The following is a 24,241-nucleotide window of genomic DNA, read 5'->3' as shown; positions in this document are numbered from 1 at the left end:
TTTTGTTGTCCGTTTGTGGTTCGTGTTGTATGATCTATTTTCTTTGCTATATAATCGATACTTCGCACCGTGGGCGCGATCTTTGATCAACACCGGATGCTCGATGACGTTTCTGTCTACACGTGAGACGAGACGTATGTTTATTTTAGTGCTTCTACCTGGCAAAATTAATAAGTTTAACATTAAGAGATTATAACTAGAGAAAAAATAAAATTAATTTAATGATAAATATGTTTAAAAAATAGTAGCATCTGAAATGAGTTTACGGAAAATATAAAAATTTTTATTAGAGATGCAACATTATTAAAAATAATTTCCTCTTATCGTTGCATATTCTTAATAATATTCTCAAATAGAATTAAATTATAGTAATATTTCCTTGATTCATTAAAAGTTATTAAAAATATTAGATTCTTTTTTAAATTTTTAATGTGCAAATTAGAAAAAGATTTTTTCTTACATGCAGGAATGTAAGAAAATTTTATATTTAAAAAATACTAATATAATATAATATAATATATATATTTTGCTGCGACATATGTTTCGAAAACATTGATTAATGTTCACGATAATAGCGCAATGTAATACAGATATGTTGCAATGCGTACAATGTCACAATCGGTTTACTCTACACGGCGTTTCCTGCATTTAGAACGTGTCTTGGAAAGTACAACTGTGTCGCACATGTGGTAATTTCAATCAGCGAAAGGCTGTTCCAGATTATTATATAGATTAATACAACATAAATGTATAAACATAGGATATATGTTATACTTTGGAATTACGATATTACGATAATAATGCATAAAAAAAATCTATATAATGCGTTCTTGAGAAATGCGTTTTCTAAAAGTTATTCCTTCTTCAAGATCAGCTATACAAGATTTTTATATTCCTCGTTACAAATTCCTAGCAATTATATACCGAATCCATATGAAACCATGACCGACTTGTCCTATTATGATTTTTATTCGAATTCCAAGAAGTTCAATGAAATATTTCTTTCTATCTCTCCTTTCTATAATTTCTTGCAGCTCGCTCGTTAGACAGCAATTAACAAACGCTACGTCCATGGAGAACATAATCGTGTTTATTTTCGATCATTGGAGCGAGACACTTGAGACTGGTTTGTGTTCTCTATCGTTGCGCCGTTTAGATCTCAACTCGAGAGGAACGAGAGTAATTTCTTATACACCGTCATCATCGTCAAATCAGTCTACTACGAGAAAATCCTTGTTTTCGCTCTTGCGGAAAATATCTCGGTTTATTTTGCGCAAAATGTCACGGAAAGAGTATACAAGATCATTCGATTCGATGCATTCTTTTTTATATTAAATAATAAATTTATCCCGAATGAAATAGATCTCTGGCTTTGAAATATAATAAATAAAAATATCACAAAATAAGAGATAAAATTATAAGCGTATAAAAATTATATATAATAATGCGTTTAGATGACAAATTAGCAGACATATCTGTATCTCATAATAAACCAGTGAAATGATTAGTAATGTTATGGACAGGTAAGATAATGCCAGAGGAATGACCAGTCGAGCGCAGATGTATGCACTCGACAACAAGAATGCCTTAACACGTGAATTTATGCATATATCAGAGCGTATATATATATATGCATATATATGCACTTTCATATATATCTTGACATGCGTTTAATTTCATGTATTAAAGCATTCCTGCCTTCGAGAATAGTAGTAGCTAATACACGATTAAATGATTAATTAGCAAAGATAAGAGAAGGCAAATAATCATGCGTATTTTCCGGAGAGCAAGGAGGAAAGAGTATCTGGACCGAAGTGATGGTACACGGGATTTTATGAGCGAACAAGGGAGAATAAGCGAAAAGAAAAGAGGCGCGAGATCGAAGACATTTTCTACAAACGTAAGACACGCCGATGCACAACGGTGCACAGACCGAGATCCTTTTTTTCTCCTCTTTTTTTTTCATCTTTTTCTACTCCCTCGCCAACCGCAGACTGCGAGGTTCTGCGGCTTTGTTATGAAATAGACTTGAAAGCGAAATGCTCTTTCTCGCTGTTTCTCTCTCTCTCTCTCTCTCTCTCTCTCTCTCTCTCTCTCTCTCTCTCTCTCTTTCTCTCTTTCTCTCTCTCTCGTTTCTCTGAACGTTTCTCTTTACCTTTCGGTTGACGTAGCGTCAACTCATACCGTTCAACTCTTATTCTAGCCTTGCCTTTTCGAGACCCAATCGCGTGTCACCCTGAACGATTGTTATAGTCGTCGACTCGCCTTGTGCCGTTTATATTTCTGCTTGAAGGAGAAATTATGATTGTATTCCTACACCGCCAGACAGAGTTGCTTTATTCTTATAGCGATAACTTTGCATCGTGTTAAATTTTAAGTGCCATCATGACCGAGGGACGTTGTGTGACAGCAAAAGACATCTTGGTTAAAAAATTGGACGGGAGAGAATATCTAATAAAGTCATTTTTTTAGCAAAAATTATATCTCGAAAATCATGTACATTTCTCTCCTAAAAATATTAAATAATTAAGTGATATTACTCTTAAATAATTTAATATTTGATAAATGACTATAAATGCGCCTCTGTCGCAGTAACGTATCAAATTTTTCAAGAAACTATCTAATAAAGTCATTAGCAAAAAAATTATATCTCGAAAATCATGTACATTTCTCTCCTAAAAATATTAAATAATTAAATGATATTACTCTTAAATAATTTAATATTTGATAAATGACTATAAATGCGCCTCTGTCGCAGTAATGTATCAAATTTTTCAAGCACGTTAACAGTCTAATTACACGCGGAGCGTATTATCTCCATGATTGTAATCACTGCTATATCGAGATGCAGATTATAAAAGAACGATAGCTCCATGCTAGTGCCCTACAAATACCGCCGAGAAGGAATTCGTATTCTCCACCCCATCCCCCACATTCCAGGTACCGCGGGAGTGACTAATATCGGCCGATAAACACGCTATTCCATCGGCGCGCACTTTCAGAATCGCGTACGCCGACAATTATAAGATAATGAATTAATACGCGCCTTTAAGGAGGATACCTCGTACACGCATACCGTATCGCGGCGGCGAACAGATCGGTGATTAAATTCTCCGTGTTCCTTTCCCTCCCCTCCCCCTCGGGCGGGTGTACTCACCTCCTCGCGATACTATAACTCAATGAACCGTTCGCGATATCTTTTCCCTCCGATATCGGGAGGCCTCTCGCTCTTTCTCTCTCATCGTATTCTCGCGCGCGATATACCTGTGTGTATGCCTGTATCTACCCATTAATAAATTTCAAGATCAAGGTGAACTGGTGCTCTCGTTTAAGCCACGCGATTAATCCCGGGAAACACGCGTGATGATTTACGATGACCACAATGTCGCTCTCGCGGGAAAAGAGAGCCGAGCGATTTACGCACTTGCGTGTCTGCCCGCGACTTCGCGTTGTGCAATAAACATTGGGGATATATTAGAAATCTCACGCAGCGACGAATATGTGCGATATATGCGATTCCACTCCGTGTAATTACGGTAGCGCTTCATCGTATTAGGCGACAGCATAATGAACTTATTAAGCGCGAATTAATCAGTCAATCGCGGCGGGATTGCGTTCGTTGAGAGTCTTATCAGCGGGAAAGGTTTTATCGAATGCTTTATCTCGAACTTGGCATCGGGAAGCGTCTGTTATTCGATGATTCTTGAAGCAATGTGCTATGCATCGTTAACTTCATACTCGAAAAGGAAATCAAAAGGAAATCAATTTTCTCTTTAATTTATCAGTTTCATCTCTTATTCGCTTTGGAAATTATTAGAGACTTGGAAATTATTAGAGACAATTATTATTTGCATCATGCAATCGCTTTTTTAAAAAAAATGAACTGTCAAGTTTTTGCCCTGAATATGTCATATTATTGTGTAAGTATTGTAGTGAAAAAAGGAACATCGACCTCGCTCTCTGTGAGCTTTTTGAAAATTATTTTACGTCACCGGTGACACGTGTCTCGTCGCGCACAGTCGAAAGATTTAACGGAACAGATTGCTGATACTGGATTCCTCCCGCGGCAAATCGATTTGGCAAATCGAGATCTTGCACAATTGGAAAGGTTGTCAGCGGTTGTGTATCGACGATTCTGCAGTTACTCGTTGTGCCTTCGCGATAGCCGCTTTCCTATCTGGCTTTCCAATTGCCTTTGTGCTCCTATTAACTGCGCTACTGCGTAACATATCGACAGTGATGGCAGCGTGAAACAAATAGGATTCAAGTTGTCCATCTGCGGAAAGAATTCGAAGTAATGAACAGACGGTCGTTTTTATCAATCAATTGAAAACTTGACGCGAGAAAAGAAACAAGATTGAAGCAAGATTGAAGATATGAAAGCGAATCATTCTTCTAGATGTATGTTCTAATATGTATGTTTCGAAAAAATATAGATGCGCAAGATACTATCAAGTCCAATTGTGACACACGTTTTCTCTGCATGTCGATGCCATCGGCTCGTAATTGCGTTTGCCCTGCACGATATAGTGGAATATTGGCGTCCTATATTGGCGTCGCGACGACGCGAGAAACACGTCGACGTGTCGCCCGCATCCTGGCGTAAAAGCGGCCACTAACGAACACGTGCACACGAGCACGCGGCCGCGCGGCATGGCAGTGTTAATGTACATTGCATAAAATATGACGAGACGAGCGGTTGCAGGGTTCGTGCCATCCATTGCGAATAGCGGCTGCCGGTGCAGCGCGCGGCTATGCGCTGCCCCTTGGTAAACACTGTCATTATAATTCAATTTAATATTAATTTGTACTCGTCCCTGCAAGCGGTGCTCATCCCGCGAGAGCGAGAAGGTAGACGTGAAAAGATTGCGCGATCAACGCTCCCCGATGAAGACCTCGCAACTTTAACGGAGGAGAGCGCGAATAATGCCGAGCGGCGATACATATGCGATTGAATGAATAAACGGAGAGCATTATAGGCTCTTGTGTGTCGCAATGTATTTGATATTTCATATTGGAAAATTATTAATTTTATTTTTCAGAAAAGCCCGGGAGAACTAGTTCAAATTTTCTCAGATTAATTAATTTTATAAATAATTATAATGATATTTAGATAGATATTTTTTAATTTGTGTAAGTTTGTTCAGAATTAAAATACAATTTATAAGATTACATCCCTTGGCTTCCAAATTTGAGTCATGAATAAATTTTTTGTTTAATTTCAATGTTTCGCGAACATTTCAGTTCACTTTTTTTTATGTAAATCAGATTGTTTTTCTTTGATGAAATAAATTAAAATCAAGCCAATTCTAATATTCATGTATACCGCGAAAGTATTCGTTTCAATTATTAAATTGTATCTGTTATTGCTGACAATTTAAATGCGTGTTATAGAAAATAAGAAGGTCTATTTAAGAAATATCTATAAATAATTTTTCTGAAAGGAAAAAATAAAAAGGAAGAAAGGGAGGGTCTGTTACAACCCGTTAAATCGAAACTGACAAGTTGATTCGGGATAGACGACGTGCGACCAGTTTTTAAAGACGAGTCACCTTCCAATTAGCAATTATTGAGATGTTGTAGCGATTGGCGTGGAATTTTAAGGAGGTTATTTCTCGAGAGGCGAGACTGTCCTTCGCACAAAAATATTCGGGATGATACATCATCGTCAGATATGTCACAGCCACGATTTGCCTCAACAAATATTTAGAAATGTCATACTTTGAATGCATAATTAATATATTCATATATAAACATATATTCATAAATAATTATCTAGGATTTCTTCCGTAAATATTTGAAATTCAAACAAATATACTCTCTATAGATTATATAGACATCTTCTTTCTCAATATTTTTAAGGAAGCCTTACTTTTCCAGCGTTTAAATTGAAGGATAAGATATACAAAGGAGAAATGTTTATTAGGTCAAAAGTGAGAAACGTTGTTGAAGGTTGAGAACCATGGGCCACAGGATGATGGATGGTGGCGTTCTTGCTTGTTCATGAGGAAGTTATTACGGTTTGCAGGAGGTGACTGCCGAGATGTAGAGAACAAGTCAAGGGTCGAGCATGGAAAAAGAGTAGAATGTCGCACGAGCTCGATGGCACGCGGTACTCTCGAAAAGTGCCCTCTTTGATTAAGTGGATCGGAGTAATTGGTTAATAATTGCTGGCAATCTCTTTGGCTGACGTTGGCGCGATCAAAAATTCTTTCTTCTTCTAAAAATTCTAAAAATTCTTTCTTCTTCTAATCGTGCAAGTTTCACGGCTTTATTTTTTCCTGAAATTTTCTTAATAAAATATCAGTAAGATATAGATGAGTTTTCTTAATAAAATTTTTTTAATAAACTACTCAGTAGATATAGATAAATACATATACATACGCACACGCATACAATATATACCTATATATAACATTTAATTTTATATTATAGTAAAAAAGAGAGGGAGAAAAGAAGGAGAGTGAGAAAGTGTTAAATCAATCTTTTACGAGTTAATAGAGACAAGTCCGTTTTGCGTAATGCGATCGTGTAAAATGACGAAAGCGCAAAGCTCGTCGGCGTGAAATTGAAAATGAACGGAACAGAGAGGATTGAGAATGTAGAAAATTGCGATGCCGGATGCACGGCGAGCTACTTATCAACGCTCGTCGATCTTAATGACAATGTGCACCGCTCGTCGCCCACCGATAGACAAATCCGTGTCGCAACGGTTGACGTTTCCCCGCTCCTCTCGCTCTTTCGCGCGCCAGCTGATTTATCGACGTGCCCTCGAATTATATGCTGCGGCTCGACGCCGCGCGGCTTTCACCGACGACATCGTGCCCCTTTTGTCTCCTCGAAGGGGTTTCGACACCGGCCGCGCCAATTGTTTTCGCTTCTAATCGCGAATATCGTATCGCGTGCATATCGATATGCGTAACGACGCGATCGACAGCATGCCTGCGCGGTCCTTCGTCGTGTCGTTTTATCGCAGTCGTAACTACTTCGTCGAGGAATGCGTGCCGTCTGCAAAAATCGATCGCGATCCGATCGAAGATACGACGACTCGCGCGAATGACCGGTTCTCGACCATTGGATTGCACGAAAATTCGACGAGTCTAATTTCATATTTATATTTCATATCAAAAATTAAATGTACCGAAATATACCGAATGTATGTAAAAAAAGTAAGATTGTTTTATTTTAGAATTTTCAAAAAAAACCGCTTAATTTTCACAAAATTGCCGCAAATCGTCTCGAATTCGTAAGTTCCCAAGATGCTCCGTTTTCTCCATCCCCAGCTAGCGGTTTCGTGGCCTGTTCTAAACCGGCCTGCGATTAACGCTCGCAATTTACGCGCGGAAGCCGCCGCGCGACGCGACGTGCACTCGAAATGATTTATACGCGGTCCGTCTCTGTACGTGACGCTTCGTTTACCACCCGCTCTCCAGCGAAGATTAATTAACCCCGTGGCGTTTCGAGGGAGAAACGTGCTCCGCCTGGAGCGCTCGTCGCGGGGGCGGCGCGGGGCCCGCCGGCTTCGGTTTCTTAATCCAATTTCGTGCTGCATTAATCTAATTATGCCTAGGCATATGCACGTGACGTGCAACTATGTCGGCCGCACTGCTAGGCTTTCGTAATGCAATGGACGTCGGGTAGGCGAGAAATTCGTCCGCACCGAGTACTCCAGAACTGTCCAAGAGAGATAGATAAAAAAAAGAAAGGGAGAGAAAGAGAGATACGATGTCTTAAAAAAATTTTCTTTCTCTTGAAGCAAATTTGCATCTTGGCGAGGAATCCATTAAAGTCATGCAAAGAGAAACGATAGACTTTTCGCGAATTTAGAAGTGAAAATGTGCAAGTTAAGAAACTTGAAACACTTTAATATATTCATGCAAATGTGCACTCGAGGAATAAAATGATAAAGCATATATTTTAATTTTAATGTAGTTTTATTGTAGTTTCCTTAGTTATTAAGATTTAAAGTATGGAAAATTTGTAAGAATTTCTTAAATGGAAATTAGGAAAAATATTTTAAGATAAAAATATCGCAAATATATATATAAAATATTCATAGAACATTCATACAATTTTAGACGAAATATTTCAATCTTGTCTTTAAAAGATTCTTTATGAAATAGTATTAAAATACATAGTTTAGCTCCTATTGAAAATTACAATATCATCGATTGCGAAATCGAGCGCTGATTCAAGAAATGGGCTGGTGAAACTTTCGCTTCGACCTCTTAACGGGCATTAAGTTTCACATTAATTACATCATCTGTTCACCGGTCTCATGATAAGGACCATTCACGCTTAGATGTAACCGCGGAAGTTCACGCGCATAAAATATCAGAGAGAAAGATGGGGAAAAAAAGCGAGGTTGAGCGAAGCAGTATGTCGAATAACTTCCTAGAGGCGCGCCTGTCACGAAGCCCCGGGTCATTGGTCACCTCGTTCTTATCTCGTATTGTCTACGGCCCATCTTATGCACGGTGCCGTTGTACGGTTCACCATAAATGGTATTAATTCATTTAGCAGCTTCGGGATTATATAGGAGTCGATCGGGGAAGTAATAAAAGTTATCTTTAGTAAATATTTTTCGCTATTAGTTATCGAAGCAATTAATCAGAATGATTGCATTAGTCCGTAGCTACTTTGTAATTGATCATATTTATAGATATTAAATTCAGAAGCTTTAAAATCAAAATCTTTATTTATATAGAATCGTATATATAGAATCATGATTCGCTGTCTCTCTTAATAATCATCCGCAATTTTCTCTCCCAATTGAACGTTATGCAAAATTGTATTCATTCGCGAAATGAAAAAAGTTGCAATGCATATTTTAAATACAATTTATTCTAAACTGCTATATTCAGTGAGTTAATTTATTTTACGTAATGTTTAATAGTAGACGAATCGCTGTCTGCGAGCAAAATGTGTCCTTGAATGTCCGCTTCTTCTATCCAGACTTCTGCGGCAACTGTCAGAAGCGCGTTAAAACTTGATGCAGCTGTGAAACAAGGCGCGTTAAAACTTTGCAAGCGACTGGTTCGCGCAAAATCGTTTAATACAGATTATCGTGTTTGCCTGGCATCAAGTCACGACCGTTACTTTTCCTCCAAGAGGAGATCCTCTCTGGAGAAATCCGAAACAATCGTCGACACGCCCATCCACATACACCTATACAGGTTTATCCGCGCTTTGTTAGGTAACGGACAACAATGTGTTTCGTTGGGCCCATATCGTCTTAATGTAACGTAATAATCGTGAGCTATCGCGAGTATAAACTACTACGAACGAGTCTCCTCAACCGACAAATCCATTTTGCAAAGTATACAAACGTTCTCTCATTAGAATTGCATATGTCCTAATAAATCAGAGATTTTATTACAATTTTAATTTTTTTTTATAATTTAATATATCATCGGTTCTGTTTTTTGTCGAAGGAAAAAATTATGCGTAGAATTTAATAATAGAAATTCAAAGTAAAAATTATTGTATATCATGTTTTCGATGTTGCACATATTAAATTGCAATCTTATAAATGCAATATTACATATTATTTAATCATCATTTAATCATGCAATATTACATATTATTTAATCACATGACAAATATATTTACACGATAGAAACTGTAAACTTTTTATATTGTTGTATGAATCATTTCAATATAATAGGAGTTTTTAGGTCACTTTTTTGTCGCCATCCGCTGACCGTTTCCATGTCAATCAACGCAAGCGTGAAGCCGCTTATCCATAATACCATGGCTCGCGTAATGCGTGACGATCAGACTCACGACCGTTATTTTCCATAGATGAGACTCTCTTCGGAGAAACCCGAAACAATTGTAGACACACCCATCCACGTACAATATATGCAAGCGCATCGTGTCTAGTTAAGTATCTCGCAACAATAATGTTCTCTAGACTACAAGACATTGTGTAAATATCTAGTATTATCATTGTTGAATCATTACATCCTCGCCCGATCCGTTCGTTGGACTATTTACAAATTGAGATCACGATTCTTCGCTCTCACGGAATGAATTTTAGCGCGCATCCCTAGATTTATTCTCTTTTGTACGCGTTTGAATTATGATTGGATTATACGCGAACGACACTTTGTATCGAAGAAAGCTATGATCTCATTTTTTTCGATGCACTTAGGCATTCGTTCCATTTTGCTTCTCGCGAGCTTCCTCCCTTGATGATTTCTCATCTCCGTTCTGAATGACGAACTAGGAAGCAACAAGGGTACTGCCCACGATACGTGATTACCTGCCATTTGTAGGTTTTGAGCGGTGACCGCCCTTGCTGCGGAAATTATGAAACCGGTCCGTAATTGAAACTTGACTAATGACACGACGGGTCATTGCGTATATTATTATAGAGCCATGGATTGGCATTAGCTCCTCGCGCAGCCGCGGTGCCGGACGCTTCACGGAATCGCAATAGTGCTTCACGTGGGAAAGGATGCATTAAAAGTGCATCAAACATTGGTGGGCAAGTGGCGAGCGGTGCCGAAAGGCAAGCATTCGTCTGTCGAAATTAACATGGTAAAGGCGGGCATAGTTTCGCAACAGAGATTAGCTGTACAAGCTCCAGCAGCATAGATGCTTGAATACTAATTATTATCATCATCTACATATTTCACTAAGGATGAGCGAATAGAGCGGATATGTAGAGCTAGATTATAGAGATACTTTATACATACACATTTTATAATAATCCTTTATTAAACTATATTTATTTTTAATAATTACCAATACACACTCTCTGAAAAGCATTTTTAATTTTATGCGATTTATTCGTTCAAAAAAAACATGTTTTACGAAAATTAAAATCGTAGATTAAATTGTAAAATATTCCATCGATATTGCTTGCTACATCTTTATTATAATATTCTCAGCCAAGTGTAGCTGTCAAAGTACTTAAAGCACGATTTCATGTTTCCAGATGGAGCATAGAGGCGCGGCGCATAGGCAGCAGGAGCAGCAGTAGCGTTCAGCTATCGTCGGGGACCTGATCGGGCCCGATCTCGCGCTCGGGGGGACGCGGGATCGCGGGGGCGTCGCGGCCAAGCGACCGCGATGGCCGCGACCGACGGTCAGATCGTCGTCGCGGCGGCACGCTGGGCCGAGGAGGCGACGTATCTACGCGAGTTCGTCTCCAAGTATCGTCTGCCAGCCGTGATCAAAATCACCAAGGGCCAGTACGGTGGACTGGGCGTACCGACGCTACCGGCGCCCAGTTTGCAGAGCACAGCGCTGCTGATATCAGCCGGTCGTCGGCGTAAAATCGTGGCGCAGGCGGTAAAGATCAAGGAAGGTCGCCGGGTGGTCGGCGTGGGACCTAGACTCGCGATACCGGATTCGTACGCGGGCTACTTCGAGATTCTGAGCGAGGAGGGTCGCGCGGTGCGCGGCATTGAATCGGTAAACGAGCTGTCGCGTAGATGCCCGGAGGAGGGTGCTCTGGTGCGCGAGACGGTGCGCTCCATCGCCTGTCGGGTGGACGACGAATCGGGGATCGTGGTACCGGAGGGTACGAGGACCCTCGCCGCCGGCGAGACGATTGTCATCGCCGGCGAAGTGGCGTTACCCGGTCGCGGTAGATTCCTGCGTTGCGTGGACTGCCGCGGCGACAGCGTCCTGCTCGGGATGGATCAACGCGGTCGCTTCAGCGCCCTGGCGCGCGAGGACAACATCAGCGGCGTACACACCGCCAGGGCGCTTCTCAGCAAGCGTCTACCGCTCACCGTGAGACTGGTGCACGGCCAGCCGCCGCGGGGGCTTAAATCGTCGTCGCAGTTCGTGCCCGAGTTGAGGTTGCTGTCGACCTTCGAGGAGGAGCACGTGTTCGCGCTCCCGTTGCAAAGAGAAGGCGCGGCCGTCGCGCTACCGCTCGCGGCGCCGCTTAAGCTGGTGAAGGCGCGGAACGAGGAGGCACTCAGATCGATGCAGGAGTTCACGAGGCTGGTGGAACGCGCCTCCCGTTTGGTCGCCGACGTGGCCGATCGAGCGCACGTGCTGGACGGTCGTCTGGGCGAGGGCAAGTCCTCGAGACAGAGGAGCGGCTCGGGCTTTCTCAGGAGACCGTCGACGAACTCGGATCACGCGCCACTGGGTCATCATAGAAACAGCAGCGCCAGCCATCATCATCATCATCATCACTATCACAGCAGCAACGGCCATCAGGCATCCTCCGGTCACTCGGGTTATCGGGACGAGAACAGGATACCGCCGTCATCGTCGGCCTGTACCGAGGAATATGACGAGATCGATCAGATATATGATTACGTGCGCGGTTTCGCGCCGTTGCCGAAGAGCGTCAGGTCGCCGTATGAGAGTCCTCTCGTCGCCGCGGGTCAGGGTGGCTCGACTCCGCCGTTAACGCCGGTCACGGTGACGATCGCGCCACTGCTCGATGATCGACCGGAACCACCGCCGATCGAGACGATACCAACGAAGAAGATCCAGGCGGAGAAACGGACGAGGCGCGCGGTCAAGGAGGCGCCGCAGCCGCGGGTGGAGAAGCCGCCTCTGGCGAAGCTATACGTGAAGAACAGCGGCACTCAACGTGGACGTCCGTTAATGAGGCAGAAGAGCGCGTCGCCGTTGAAGGAAACGCCGCCGGGTTACAAGGGAGGTTCGCCCCTCTTCAATATACGCTACAAAAGCTTGACGAATCTCCAGCAGGCGATGGAGCTCGACGGCACGTTGGATTCCAGTCACTCGGGTGGAAGGACCTCGGGAGATTCTGGCGCGGGCGCCAAATTGCCGGAAAAAAGGTACGCTCATAAATGTCGAAATGTATTTGTCAAATTTATTTGTTAAATTTGAAAAAGCAGTTTTTTTAATTTCTCTCTTTTTAATCATATTATATATGTATATATATATATATTAAGACATCTTCTTTAATCTTTTATGAAGAAGATAATTAAATGGTAATAAATAATTTACTTTAAAAATAGTATTAAATAGAAAGCATAATCGAATAAATCTTTTACTTTTGTTATTATGTCATACATTTATTGTTGGTTATTAAAATATTATTTCAAGAAATATAGTATATTTTTTTTCTAATTTGTTTATTATTGAATTATTAAATAATTATTTTTTACAATATATATATATATATTGATAATATACATATATCATATTATATAATATACGTAAATTATTCAAATCACAGACATGTATAAGCGGATAAAATAACTTTAATATTTATTTACATGCCTTAATTATTAATTGTCAAAACATATGATATTCGTGTGATCAAAATTTATCATATTTTTTTTATATAATTTGCTAGATCGAGACGTTTAAGCAGACCACGATCGCTGACAAATTTGGTCTGGGAGCTACGAGGTGGAAGTGGTCTTGGTTGCACGAGACCGGAAACTCCGCCGCCTGTCACGTCTGCACCTCTGCCACCAACTAAATGTGGACCACGTCTAGCTGTCACTGTCGTAGCACCGCGACGTGTCGGCACGCTCTACCTCTAACTCGTGAGTTTGCATATTTTTTAAATTTTCCCTTTCCAAATATTTTTCAAAAATTATCATATTTTTGAAATATTGTGGAATCTTCATAAATATATATATTACTTAAATATATAATACTTCATAAATATATTTTTACAAGAAAAGAACGTTGTGCAAGTAATCGTAAGATCAACAACTTCCGTTGCGTCTTTAAGAAAAATTGCTCCAAATGCGACCAGTGCTCTCAAATTGAAACATCGCGTGCCTATTTTCTGAGCGCTCTTCGTGCGAGCGATCTCCCGTATTTCAGTCAGATGATACGCTGCCGAGCGGCAAGTCTATTTGTCGAACGGACGGACATGCACATTGTAATTAACCATGTCGATGAAATACCGGTTACGACGTAGTTACGGCGTACTTTGTCCGCGGAAGGAGGACTGAATCGTTAAATTCGCGGGACCGATCTAGGATCGAGCAGGATGATCTTTCAACGGGGCGTTTTACTAGGCATTATAAGAAACGCGTAACGCTCTTTACTTCCCTATTGCCATAAGTTCGTATTCATTTCATCGCTCTCGATAATCATAACGACGAATCTAGGAAATGCACCTGTCCGCGAACGACTCGGGAAGTTCTTGCGATTACTGCCAATTACAATCAACGAAGAAATCCATTTCTAATCGTAATCGTATTCGGAGGCGAGATACAAAGAGTTTCGCAAAACATATCCGAATCGAAAGACTGATTATAACTGCGTAATATTATATCATAACTTTTTGTTTTTTTTCTGTTAAAATTATCGCGTTCTTTTTATATAATTATCAGAATATTCGATCATTATAATCGATCAATATAAAAAAATTAGCTATAAAATTATTATCTACATATCGAATTGAATAAAATAAAATTATTTTGAAAGAATGCACGAAGTATTCCAATTATATAATTTTTAAATTGTTTATTAAAGCTTTAATTGTTCAATTATTGAGACTCAATTACGACAAACCTACATTATCAAGCGGATATTGTCAAGTCGATTAACGTACGATATTGTACGTACATCAAGTGTCTCGTAGAATGAGATGCGGCAAGAATGTAATTTCCGTGGACGGGATCGTCTCGCTCATTTCTCCGTCCGCTAATCCGCCGATGATAATCGACAGCGACAGCGAGAGATTGAAAGCGTTTCTTCGTCACGAGTCTCGTTCTGCATCGTACATCGAGCGACGAGAGGCACTTACGGGAGGAAGTCGAGAATCGCGCAAAGCTTCCTGCTCCAATCGGAATACCGATCAATATTCCCAAGTCGTGGAAATTAGCAAGGTCCGGGTTAATCTACCGTAGCCTAACTTGCCTCTCTCTCTCTCTCTCTCTCTCTCTCTCTCTCTCTCTCTCTCTTTCCTTCTGTTACGGATGCTATTTAGCAACGACTAAATGTTTCATCTCGCGAGAAGACGGCTGGAAACTCGAGACTGAGGCCGGAGAGAAAGAGGAGGAGATGGTTCAATGGTGGACTCGGCGGTGGACAGCCTCCGGGTATATAACATCATCCGCACTCGGTGCAGCGCTATAATAGCCCCGGTTCGCTTCGCGGTGCCGCTCCGTGAGCGGAATTAAACGAGACCAGGTTCAACGGCTGGACACAAACCGTGGCTTCCGGTCCCACCGCGCGCGTCCTGTCGTCCGCCCGCTTGCTTGATCACGTATTATGAAAATTATGATTGTACGAAGGGCGCGCGATTTCATCGATCGCCGTTGAAAGTGAACGGCTTCCGATAACGCAATCGGCGACGTACATCCGGTGCACCCGGCTCGTTTATAATCTAGTAGCATGACTTGCACACTTCTTATTGTATTTCCTCAATTATATTTCTTTAGTTATACACACAAGGTGTCACAAATTTCAACATTTTCAAATATCAACTTCTCTTGATAAGTTTTAGATAAAAAAAATTCTTGCTTATATACAAAACATTCAATCCAATTTCTCATAATACATGATACATAAGCTATCGCGTGTCTGAGCTAATCATCATTTAATCGATTCGCTGCCTCTTTCACTTTGTAATTGTGTATTATAATTTGACAGGGAAGGAAAATTTAGTTAGAGAAAGACGAACGAAGCTTGTCGGCGAAACCGGACTGCGAGCGAAAAGAAAACGTATACGTGGGAACCGCGCGATGATTCCGCAACGGGAACGGGTTCGTAGAAGGTTCAGGCCGCGTCTCATCAAACGCTCGCGTTGCGTCTCTCTCGCTTGGACGATTAAAGCTGGAAATTCAGATCTCGCGGCGCGAATTTGCGGTTTTCTCCGTAACATTAATTTCGGCACCGCCTTTCCCCGACGCGACGCGACGGCTCGCGCACTTCGGCCGCGTATTCTAAATTACCTGGCCGTTCTCTTGTCACTTGCGGCTATCCGCAGAATCGTCGCCGCGCCATTTTCACATATATTTTAATGCCCGTCTAACGCGCGTAAACGTCGCGCTGCGAAATTACCAGGTGTCTCCCGGGAGAAACCAACGAGGGTGCCCGTCGCAACCTTGGCTCGGCCGCTAATTAATTAACGCGGATCGAGAAAACACGAGATTCTCCCTCTTCGTCTCTCTGCGCGCGTTATTCTCTCCGAGTATCCGAGTAAGAGACGCGTCAAAGCTCCTCCGGGATCTCCCGAGAATAAACGGCACACGTTTACGGCTACCTACGTTAAATCCCACGATGGGAGGGAGAGGAGGATAAGGAGGGATCATCGTTGCCGATAATTAGAAAGTAATCGCGCCGTGGTTTTTCGCATGTTCGCTCGCGTCTCGAGCCACGGTCCTGGCATAGAGAGAGACCATTATCTCGAAAATTGCCGGGTGCGAGCCACCCTGTACCCCTGGAGCCCACTCTCGTCTGTGCCGTCGACGACGTTGATTAATATCAACGAATTCCTCCGCGCGTTCGTGTAATTACGCTCGTGGCGATATCCACGAACAGCCAACGTCGGTTAACGCCCGTGCCCGTGCTTGACGTGCGACGACGCGCCGAACGTAGCATTACACGCGCGAACGAAGATTGTCGGAGTCTCGGTGGATATCGGCGGCCGTCTCACGGCCGGGCGATAATATTAAAGCCGATCTATATTCACCGAACGCGATCCCTCGCTCCCGTTCGCCTGTGAGCTTCTGACGTTCGCGAGCCGCAATTCGACGCTACGATCATCTTCAAAATTGCTAGGCGTCCTTGCCTGCGCTTCGTGCCGCGACGTAGCCCGTGTTCGCTTGTTAGGGTGTTTCGAGAGGCACGATCGCTTCAATCGTGCCTTCAAGAGCGTCATAATACAAACTCGACTTGCCTCGACTTGCACGATTCATAGTGGGTTTAACCGATATCTCTAACGTAGCGCGCGTATAATATAGCTACGATATCTGGAGAAGTTTAGAAAAAAGATTTTGATTCGTACAATAATTTACAATTTATATATATAATTTATAATATTTGTATATTATTTAAGGATTAATATGTAAAATTTCCTAAGAAGAATGTATATCATCTTATAATTTAAATCACTTACAAGATAGATAATGTAGATTTCTTAAGTTTTAAAGTTCGATTTTAATTTCTCGTGCATTTTATATTTTTATATTTTCATTCGAAAAAATGGTTTTGCAACTATAGCAATCTTCTAAATGCGAAAAATTAACTGAGATAGATAAATGCTTAGCAAATATCATGATATTGCACATGTTTTACACTTAATCAATCTAAAGAGGCAGAATTTATATCTGAATCATTAATGAAATTTAAAAAAATCCATTGAGGTTACTATCTTTATTATAAAGTTTGACAGAAAAATCATTTCTCACAAAGATTGTTCTAGTTGTGTGAAAACTTTTATTTACCTAATAATTAATATTTGGGACCTAAATTTGTCAGAAAATATTACTAAAATTTACTGCTAAATTCTAAATGTTACAATGTTTTAGCAGATACAAAAAAATTAACGATAAATTTTTGTTGCAATACTTAAACATCTATCTATATCAGCAAAACATTTTTTTAAATGATTAGATTACCAACATATATATAATTAGTATAATTTTTTATGTCACTTATTTGCTAACAAACGCATCGTGATATGTATTTAACGTGCCCGCTGCATTCGTTGCTTTTTCACTTTCTTCTAACCAAAACCATGCATATTTATCGTATCCTCGATTACATTGCATGCAAATTACAGACGACGTTCGGCTTTGCTGCCACGTCTCCTCGTTATTCCGTCCTATTGTCTGCCTACATCCTTTCTTCCTGGATAAATGCCATCCCGACGTGGTTCACGTGCGACGCGCTTGTAGGCCCCTGTCCTGAGTCATCTGCTGAATTTTTTCACCCATTTACCGTCTAAACCATCTACGTACCCGAGATAGTCGCATGTTGAGAGGTGACGAGACAACGGCGGAATGAAAGAGAGAACTCGAAAAAGAATATTATGAAAAGACTGCGTTGTCAGCTGCTTCATCTCGAAAGCTCTCACTTAAAACCTACGCCCACATGGATGACGCGATGCATTGTTAACTAAAGAATGTTCTGCATTATGTGTCATCTATAAATTCTTTAGCTAATATGGAGTTTTAAATATTATAACTTTTGCCTAAATAAACGATTTAAAAAATCAAGGATTTTGTTAAATTAAAACTTTCAAAAAAAAACAAAATATTATTCTTCATGTGGTTTATAAATAGATTTAAACTGGAAGTGTGAGTTTCACTCAAGTGCATATATAGAAGTGCAATTTCAGTGAGAGTGGTATTTTCCTGTTTCGAAAAAGGCAATTTGTTTATGAGGTGATGTGATTGAAATTCCTCACCTCAAGAATGCGTATAAAAAAAATATTAATTAATCCTGAACATGGTGATTAATAAAGGTTACAGCTCCAACCGAGAGACTGAAACGAGGGACAGCAAGTCGATAAACAAGATTAATACTTGCTATTGCTTTCGCGTTTATAAGTATCTCCTAAAAATCTAGAATATCATAATAATTTCTGATTTTATCACGAGATGCTCACGCTTGGACGTGTTAACACTTTCTCGTCTTATACAAAAGAGTAATAAAACAAATTATTAAGGAGTCTCCGTCATTTAAATTCAAAGTTTAATCACATCATCACCATAATCGCAAAATATAACGAGTCTTGGAACTCGAATCGCATTAAAAACATTATAAAATTTTTAAATAAATTGCAATAAATAACGATGTTGCAGCGTGTCGCGTGAAAAGAAAAAGATAATAACACGTTGCAGACTCGCTCCTTAAATTGGCAAATTTACTACGACCGAGGCGACAAACCGCGGGTCACGCTTCGCCTACGGAAAAGGGTTCGGGACACGATGTGAATTACGCAAGAGCACGTCAACACTTTGTTCCTTGTGTCGGTAATTTTCTCCGCGAAAGCGAAGCAAATCGATGGCATTGTCGGCGTGCCTCCCGCCCACGTATCTCCGGGTGCGTGCAACGAGTGGTAAAAGTACGCTTTGAAAATGCGTACTCGCGCGCGTTTCAACTTATAATTGGTTTATAGCGATAGTCGAATGACAAATAGACTTGCGAAAAATAGAGAAAAAGAAATCGGCAGAAATATCACCGCGTTGTTCCATCTACAAGTGAAAGTGCTTTTAGAGGACAGCAAAAAAGGATATTTTATTTTTATTATGTATTGTAGCATATTAGAAAATTGTATCAATTGCAATATAATGATACATTATTAATTTTGATGAATAAATTAAGTAAATTGTTACTCTCGTTAAAGTTGTGACATGCATATGCTCGAAATAATTACCGTTGGCAAAGCGCGGAAAAAAGAGTCAAGTAGAAATACCGCTATTTGGTCAGCCTTACGCATGTCGAATCCGAATCAACGTCGATCACTATTAGTACACATTTCATACATGTGTCATATTTCATGTTATTTTTTTATAAGTCAAATATTGATTTATTATAATTCTCTCTATCATATTAAATAATATTAATCTTAATTTAAGGAATAAGATTATTTATCAGAAATACGTATCGTATAATTACATGTAAATATTAATTATATGGATTAGTTTTATTAGGTCATTCTAGTTTATATTATGCGAATACAGATATTAACATTCCTGCCGACCCTTTTTCTTGAAACTTCTCGCCGTCATGCGTGTGCCCGTGTGCGTGTACGTATTTTATGAGCCTCTCTTCTCATCCGAGTAGGATCCGCAGCCTCGAGTAAAACAAATTTTTCTCTTTCCGCTTATTCTTGCTCTCCAATCGCAGCTAGGTAGTCGAGTGTCCACGATAGCGTATCTATGCGTATGTAAAACTATAGATGAACTTGGTGGCACACACACATATAACTCGCGCGCACATATATAGTAGTATATATTATATACCCAAGTATAGTATATACGCAACACATATACACACACACAGTATTGACAACGAACACTCGCGGGCTTTTTGCAGCATGTGCGTTCGTACGTGTGCGTGCATAGATGCGCGTCTGTGCGTGGGCGGAGACCAGTAGCCGACTCGGCGCACGGCCGGTTGATCGGCCTGTTGGACCGTGACGTGCCAACCACTACCACTTTATTATTACTACTGCACTCCTTGCTAGTAGTGCTTTGCGTTGGGTTCGCCGTGCACTTCTCGGGATCCACGAGAGAGGAGAGTTCCCCTCGTCTTGCCGGGCGGCGACTCACCGTGAGTAGCATACCGCGTCCAGATAACACAAACACGCATCCACATGTACGTATGCGTGTTTGTATGCACGTGTGTGTGTCGCTCGCAAACCTGCGTGCAAAATTGCCCAGGGTTTATTACACTTGCACCGATGAAATTGTGCATGCGCCGTTCGTTACGCATCTATCTATACCCGAGTACCATCGGTCGACCGGCAAGAAAAGTACTCGACATGTTGTCGGAGAAATTGGCATAGATGAAGCGGAAAGTACGAAAGACTGAAGAGAAATCATTGAATAGCATTGAAGATATGTAAAGAAAAAATGAAATATTTTCATTTCAGTATCTTTTTTTAATATTTTTGTAAGTTTCAGTACTTTCAATACTTTCAGTGCTTTTTATGATCGAATTTCATCGCGAAAGAGAGAGAACGGTCAAAATAATCTTTGGCATAAATTCATTTTCTAATGAAACTAGTGCACTCTTTATTGAAGAAATTATTGAATTTGAGAATCGAGACTATCTATATATTTTTATAAATATATTACATTATTTTTGTATATAAACAAAATCAATATTAATTATATGAATAAGAAACATGCTTTATTATCTCATAAATTGATAATACCAATTCTCTCTCTAATTAATTTAAAGATTTTAAAAAGAAAAACTATATCAAAACCTATATCAAAAGTAACACAGTTACTAATTTTTCATTCACAAGCGATTAGAGATAAAGAGTAATTTTATTACTTTTAGATTTCAAGAATTCGCGAATAGAGGCATAGAAATATTTATGTATTTGGATTGATTTAAAAATAGACTCTCTCTGTCTTAATCTCACTACGAATGTCGATGTCATTTGCAGCCTAGATTAATCTTATCAATCCGCGCGCACGATGCGCTTGTAGCCGACGAAGGTCGACGTTTTTTCGTCGTCGTTACTCTCGTTCACCGCGTGTACAAATTCGCCATCGTTTTATTTACGTGGCGTTCGTCGTGGAAAACGTGCATCGCACACACGTTCCGTTAGGACGTCTATCTTGTAAACTATCGCTGGTCAGGCAGTCCGGGTCTTGCTAAGTTGACCGTGCGCTAGGCCCGTATAGCTGTCCGACTGAAATTATTTGCAATGCGCCACGGAGAGCTCCGGTTATACTAATTTATAATACTGCAAACGAGACTTGATAGAATCCATTTGCTTGGAGTAACGCACGGATCGTGTATATCGCGCGGGTTGAAGCGAAACGAGGACATGTAGCAAAATATTGCTTTGACGCGATAGCGCGAGAAGCATCGACTAAAACTGGTATTTCAGTCATGTGGATGTGTATATATGTGTGTGTATGGGATGCGTACTCTCTCTCTATAAAATTATTTCGAAACCGAGCGTGATATTAATAACTCGAAATTACGAGAACAAACAAAACGGCGAGCGTGATCCTGACTCGTTAAACGCGTACATACGAAGACCTGGCATGAAAGTGGACTATAAACGGCTAGAACAGAAATCTCGGAATAAGGCAAATGATGCTTATTTAGCACGCCGAGAATTAATATGCGTGAAAAGATAATTTGCGTTCTTCGCTTGGCGCGTTATAAATAATCTGACGTATGACGTTCGTAACGTCTTACGATCTAATTGCTCTTGGAGAGAAAAAGTACTTGTATCATTTAATAGCGCGGAGAAAAGCTCGAAGAGACCCAAGGTCTTTATACAGAGAAAAATATCATTCTGCTGCCAAGAAAAGCGATTACTTAGTTTATTTTTCTTTTTTTAAGTAATAGTTTTCTTCAACAAAGAATATATTCGTGATAGTAATCTTTATTTTCTCTTCAAGAATATTGTAAAGTTGTATCAAAGAAAAATCAAACTTACTTTACGTCAACTCTTGTAGCAAGCAAACCAAATTTTTGTTTTAATTTAATATTCTTGACTAAAACGCTGAACTTACTAAAATTCAGAATATATTCAATTAAATTAAATGCGTGTGGTAAACTTATGATACATTTGCGGATATACAAACTTATGATATACTTAAAATAAATAATATTTCCTTGAATACAGTATACATTTTTCTCCGTGTATGCCCAGCGTACGTAGCTTATGCATCTCAAGCAAGATTTCTGCCACTCTTGTTCTTGCGTAATCGGCCGTAGCGCGGCCGCGATGCATCTGCATTCAGCATCTGCAACGACCGATCGGAGGTCGATGCGGAACGAACCCGACTCTCTCATCGTAATACTCTCTCGCGGACGCGCACCGTTCGCCCCGCTTTACGATCTAATCTCTTCTTTTACTCTCACCTTCGATCGCGTTCGCTCGTTTACGGGATCGGGAGAGGAGCGATTCGCCCCGTGGTCTCTCGATACACCTTCGCGAGCGAGCTCTAGCGATCCCCGTCGACCGGTTTTTCGTCGTAGATGCAGCCGCGTATAAAATTGCGCGAGTCGTGAAGAGGGGCAGGCGGGCGGGTGGTTGCCACCGATCCAGAAGCAGCTGCAACCGGACGGAGAAACGCCAGACCGCCGCGTCCTCCTCCTTCCACTCCTCTCGTTGGCGGCCGCTGCGTATGCTACGAATCGACCGACTTGATGTTTTACGACCGCCCGTGAAATCAAACTGTGCGGTGTTTGCGATGCGGTTGCACCGGCTCGGGGCCAGTGCGTTTTTCATCGCCGAACGTCGATCGAAGAGAGCACGTTTCTCGCGACCGCGAAAGCTGCCGCTGATTAGCGAAATTACGGAAACATACGCATAATTTATTGAATTGCGTCGCACGCTATCGCGTTGGTGAAATCGCGAAATACACAGGCTGTCGCATACAGTTGCAATAGTTCTCTCTTTCGAACTTTTACTCTCCAAGTATATATCCTAAGAGTTAGTGTGGTAATAAATGTCGCATTAAAATAATTTTATTTTTTAATTGCGATAACATAATTGCTTTTAAAGAATATTATTCTAGTATTTTCATGTGTATATGTAAATGAATCTTTCACAAATAGCAATATATTTATTTGATTATTCATTAAATTAAGAAAAGAATAAAAAATTTATGTTATTTGCTTAAATTTACATATTATGAAACGCAAAAGAGCATACATTCTTTTATTGCTTCTGTAATTGAGATCGCAATAACTGATAAAACAATTGATTAACCAGTTTTTGCATTTCTAATACAACTAATGTATACTTAGCTCTCTCGACGAAATATAATGACTTTATAGCATTTCTTGCTGGATGTATAACTGGAATAAATTATATGGCATCGGATCATTGGCATTCTTGCTGCGATTTCGTTCACTGCTGATAAATTAAATTGCGGTACGTCAGTTGTCGATTTAGATTTTACTTTTTGCGAAAATTGCATAGCAGTTCACCATATTTAAGCAAACGATATAATTTTCTATTTTTTGTAACTTAATAAACAATCAAATAGATTTATTTAGGCCGTTTATTCACAGTTGCAATTTTTTCGCATACGACAGAATCACGCTTTTCAGGCTCTCGTAAAGTGCGGTCGTATGACGCGTGCGCATAGATGCACGTCGCGATTAATATCGCAGGAAGTTACAAAATGACTAATCGTTTCGTACAAACGATCAAACTGTCACGACCGTGGCCGTGATCAAGATAGCCGGCCATTAACTATCTTATGACAAAGGTAATGACGCTAATAATTCTTTGCGCGGCTTATATGAGATATTGATCTCACTTCTGTATGACTCTCGCGCCAATAAGAGAATCTCGAAGGGCGCATCGCATCGTGCGATAGTAACAATACCCGGCCTGTAGGTAATTCCGCAGGGATTCGACCATTCATTCCGCAAAGCATTCAACCGTACCGTACGTCAATTCTGTCATGCGCGTTCGATACTAGCAACTAATTCTCCATTGAATCGTTTAATACCGGCGTATCAACGCGATTCTTCGCGTAATGTTAATTTTACAACGTAGCAAAATATTATTGCGTTATTTTTTATCTTACAATACTAATATAATTATCATTTTTAAATACTTTTTTTTTTAAGAAAAATAAATAAATATATATTTATTTATTTTAAT

At 40.4% G+C, this 24,241-nt stretch overlaps 1 protein-coding gene across 2 annotated transcripts in view; it reads left to right on the top strand.

Annotated features, from left to right (window-relative positions):
* The window catches only part of LOC109609710, a 125,008-nt gene that overhangs the window by 84,961 nt on the left and 15,806 nt on the right, over positions 1 to 24,241 (top strand). For both annotated transcript variants that reach the window (XM_020030030.2, XM_025411249.1), the window contains exons 4-5: positions 10,946 to 12,779; positions 13,304 to 13,499. In XM_020030030.2, coding sequence (XP_019885589.1) covers positions 11,080 to 12,779; positions 13,304 to 13,496 — 1,893 coding nt within the window. In that variant the 5' untranslated portion in view covers positions 10,946 to 11,079 and the 3' untranslated portion in view covers positions 13,497 to 13,499. The remainder of the gene's footprint in view (positions 1 to 10,945; positions 12,780 to 13,303; positions 13,500 to 24,241) is intronic.

This window comes from Camponotus floridanus, unplaced genomic scaffold, assembly GCF_003227725.1.
Source record: "Camponotus floridanus strain SB8 unplaced genomic scaffold, Cflo_v7.5 scaffold105, whole genome shotgun sequence".
Taxonomy (NCBI): domain Eukaryota; kingdom Metazoa; phylum Arthropoda; class Insecta; order Hymenoptera; family Formicidae; genus Camponotus; species Camponotus floridanus.
The sequence above is the reverse complement of the archived record's forward strand: the minus strand, read 5'-3'. Positions and strand labels throughout refer to the sequence as shown.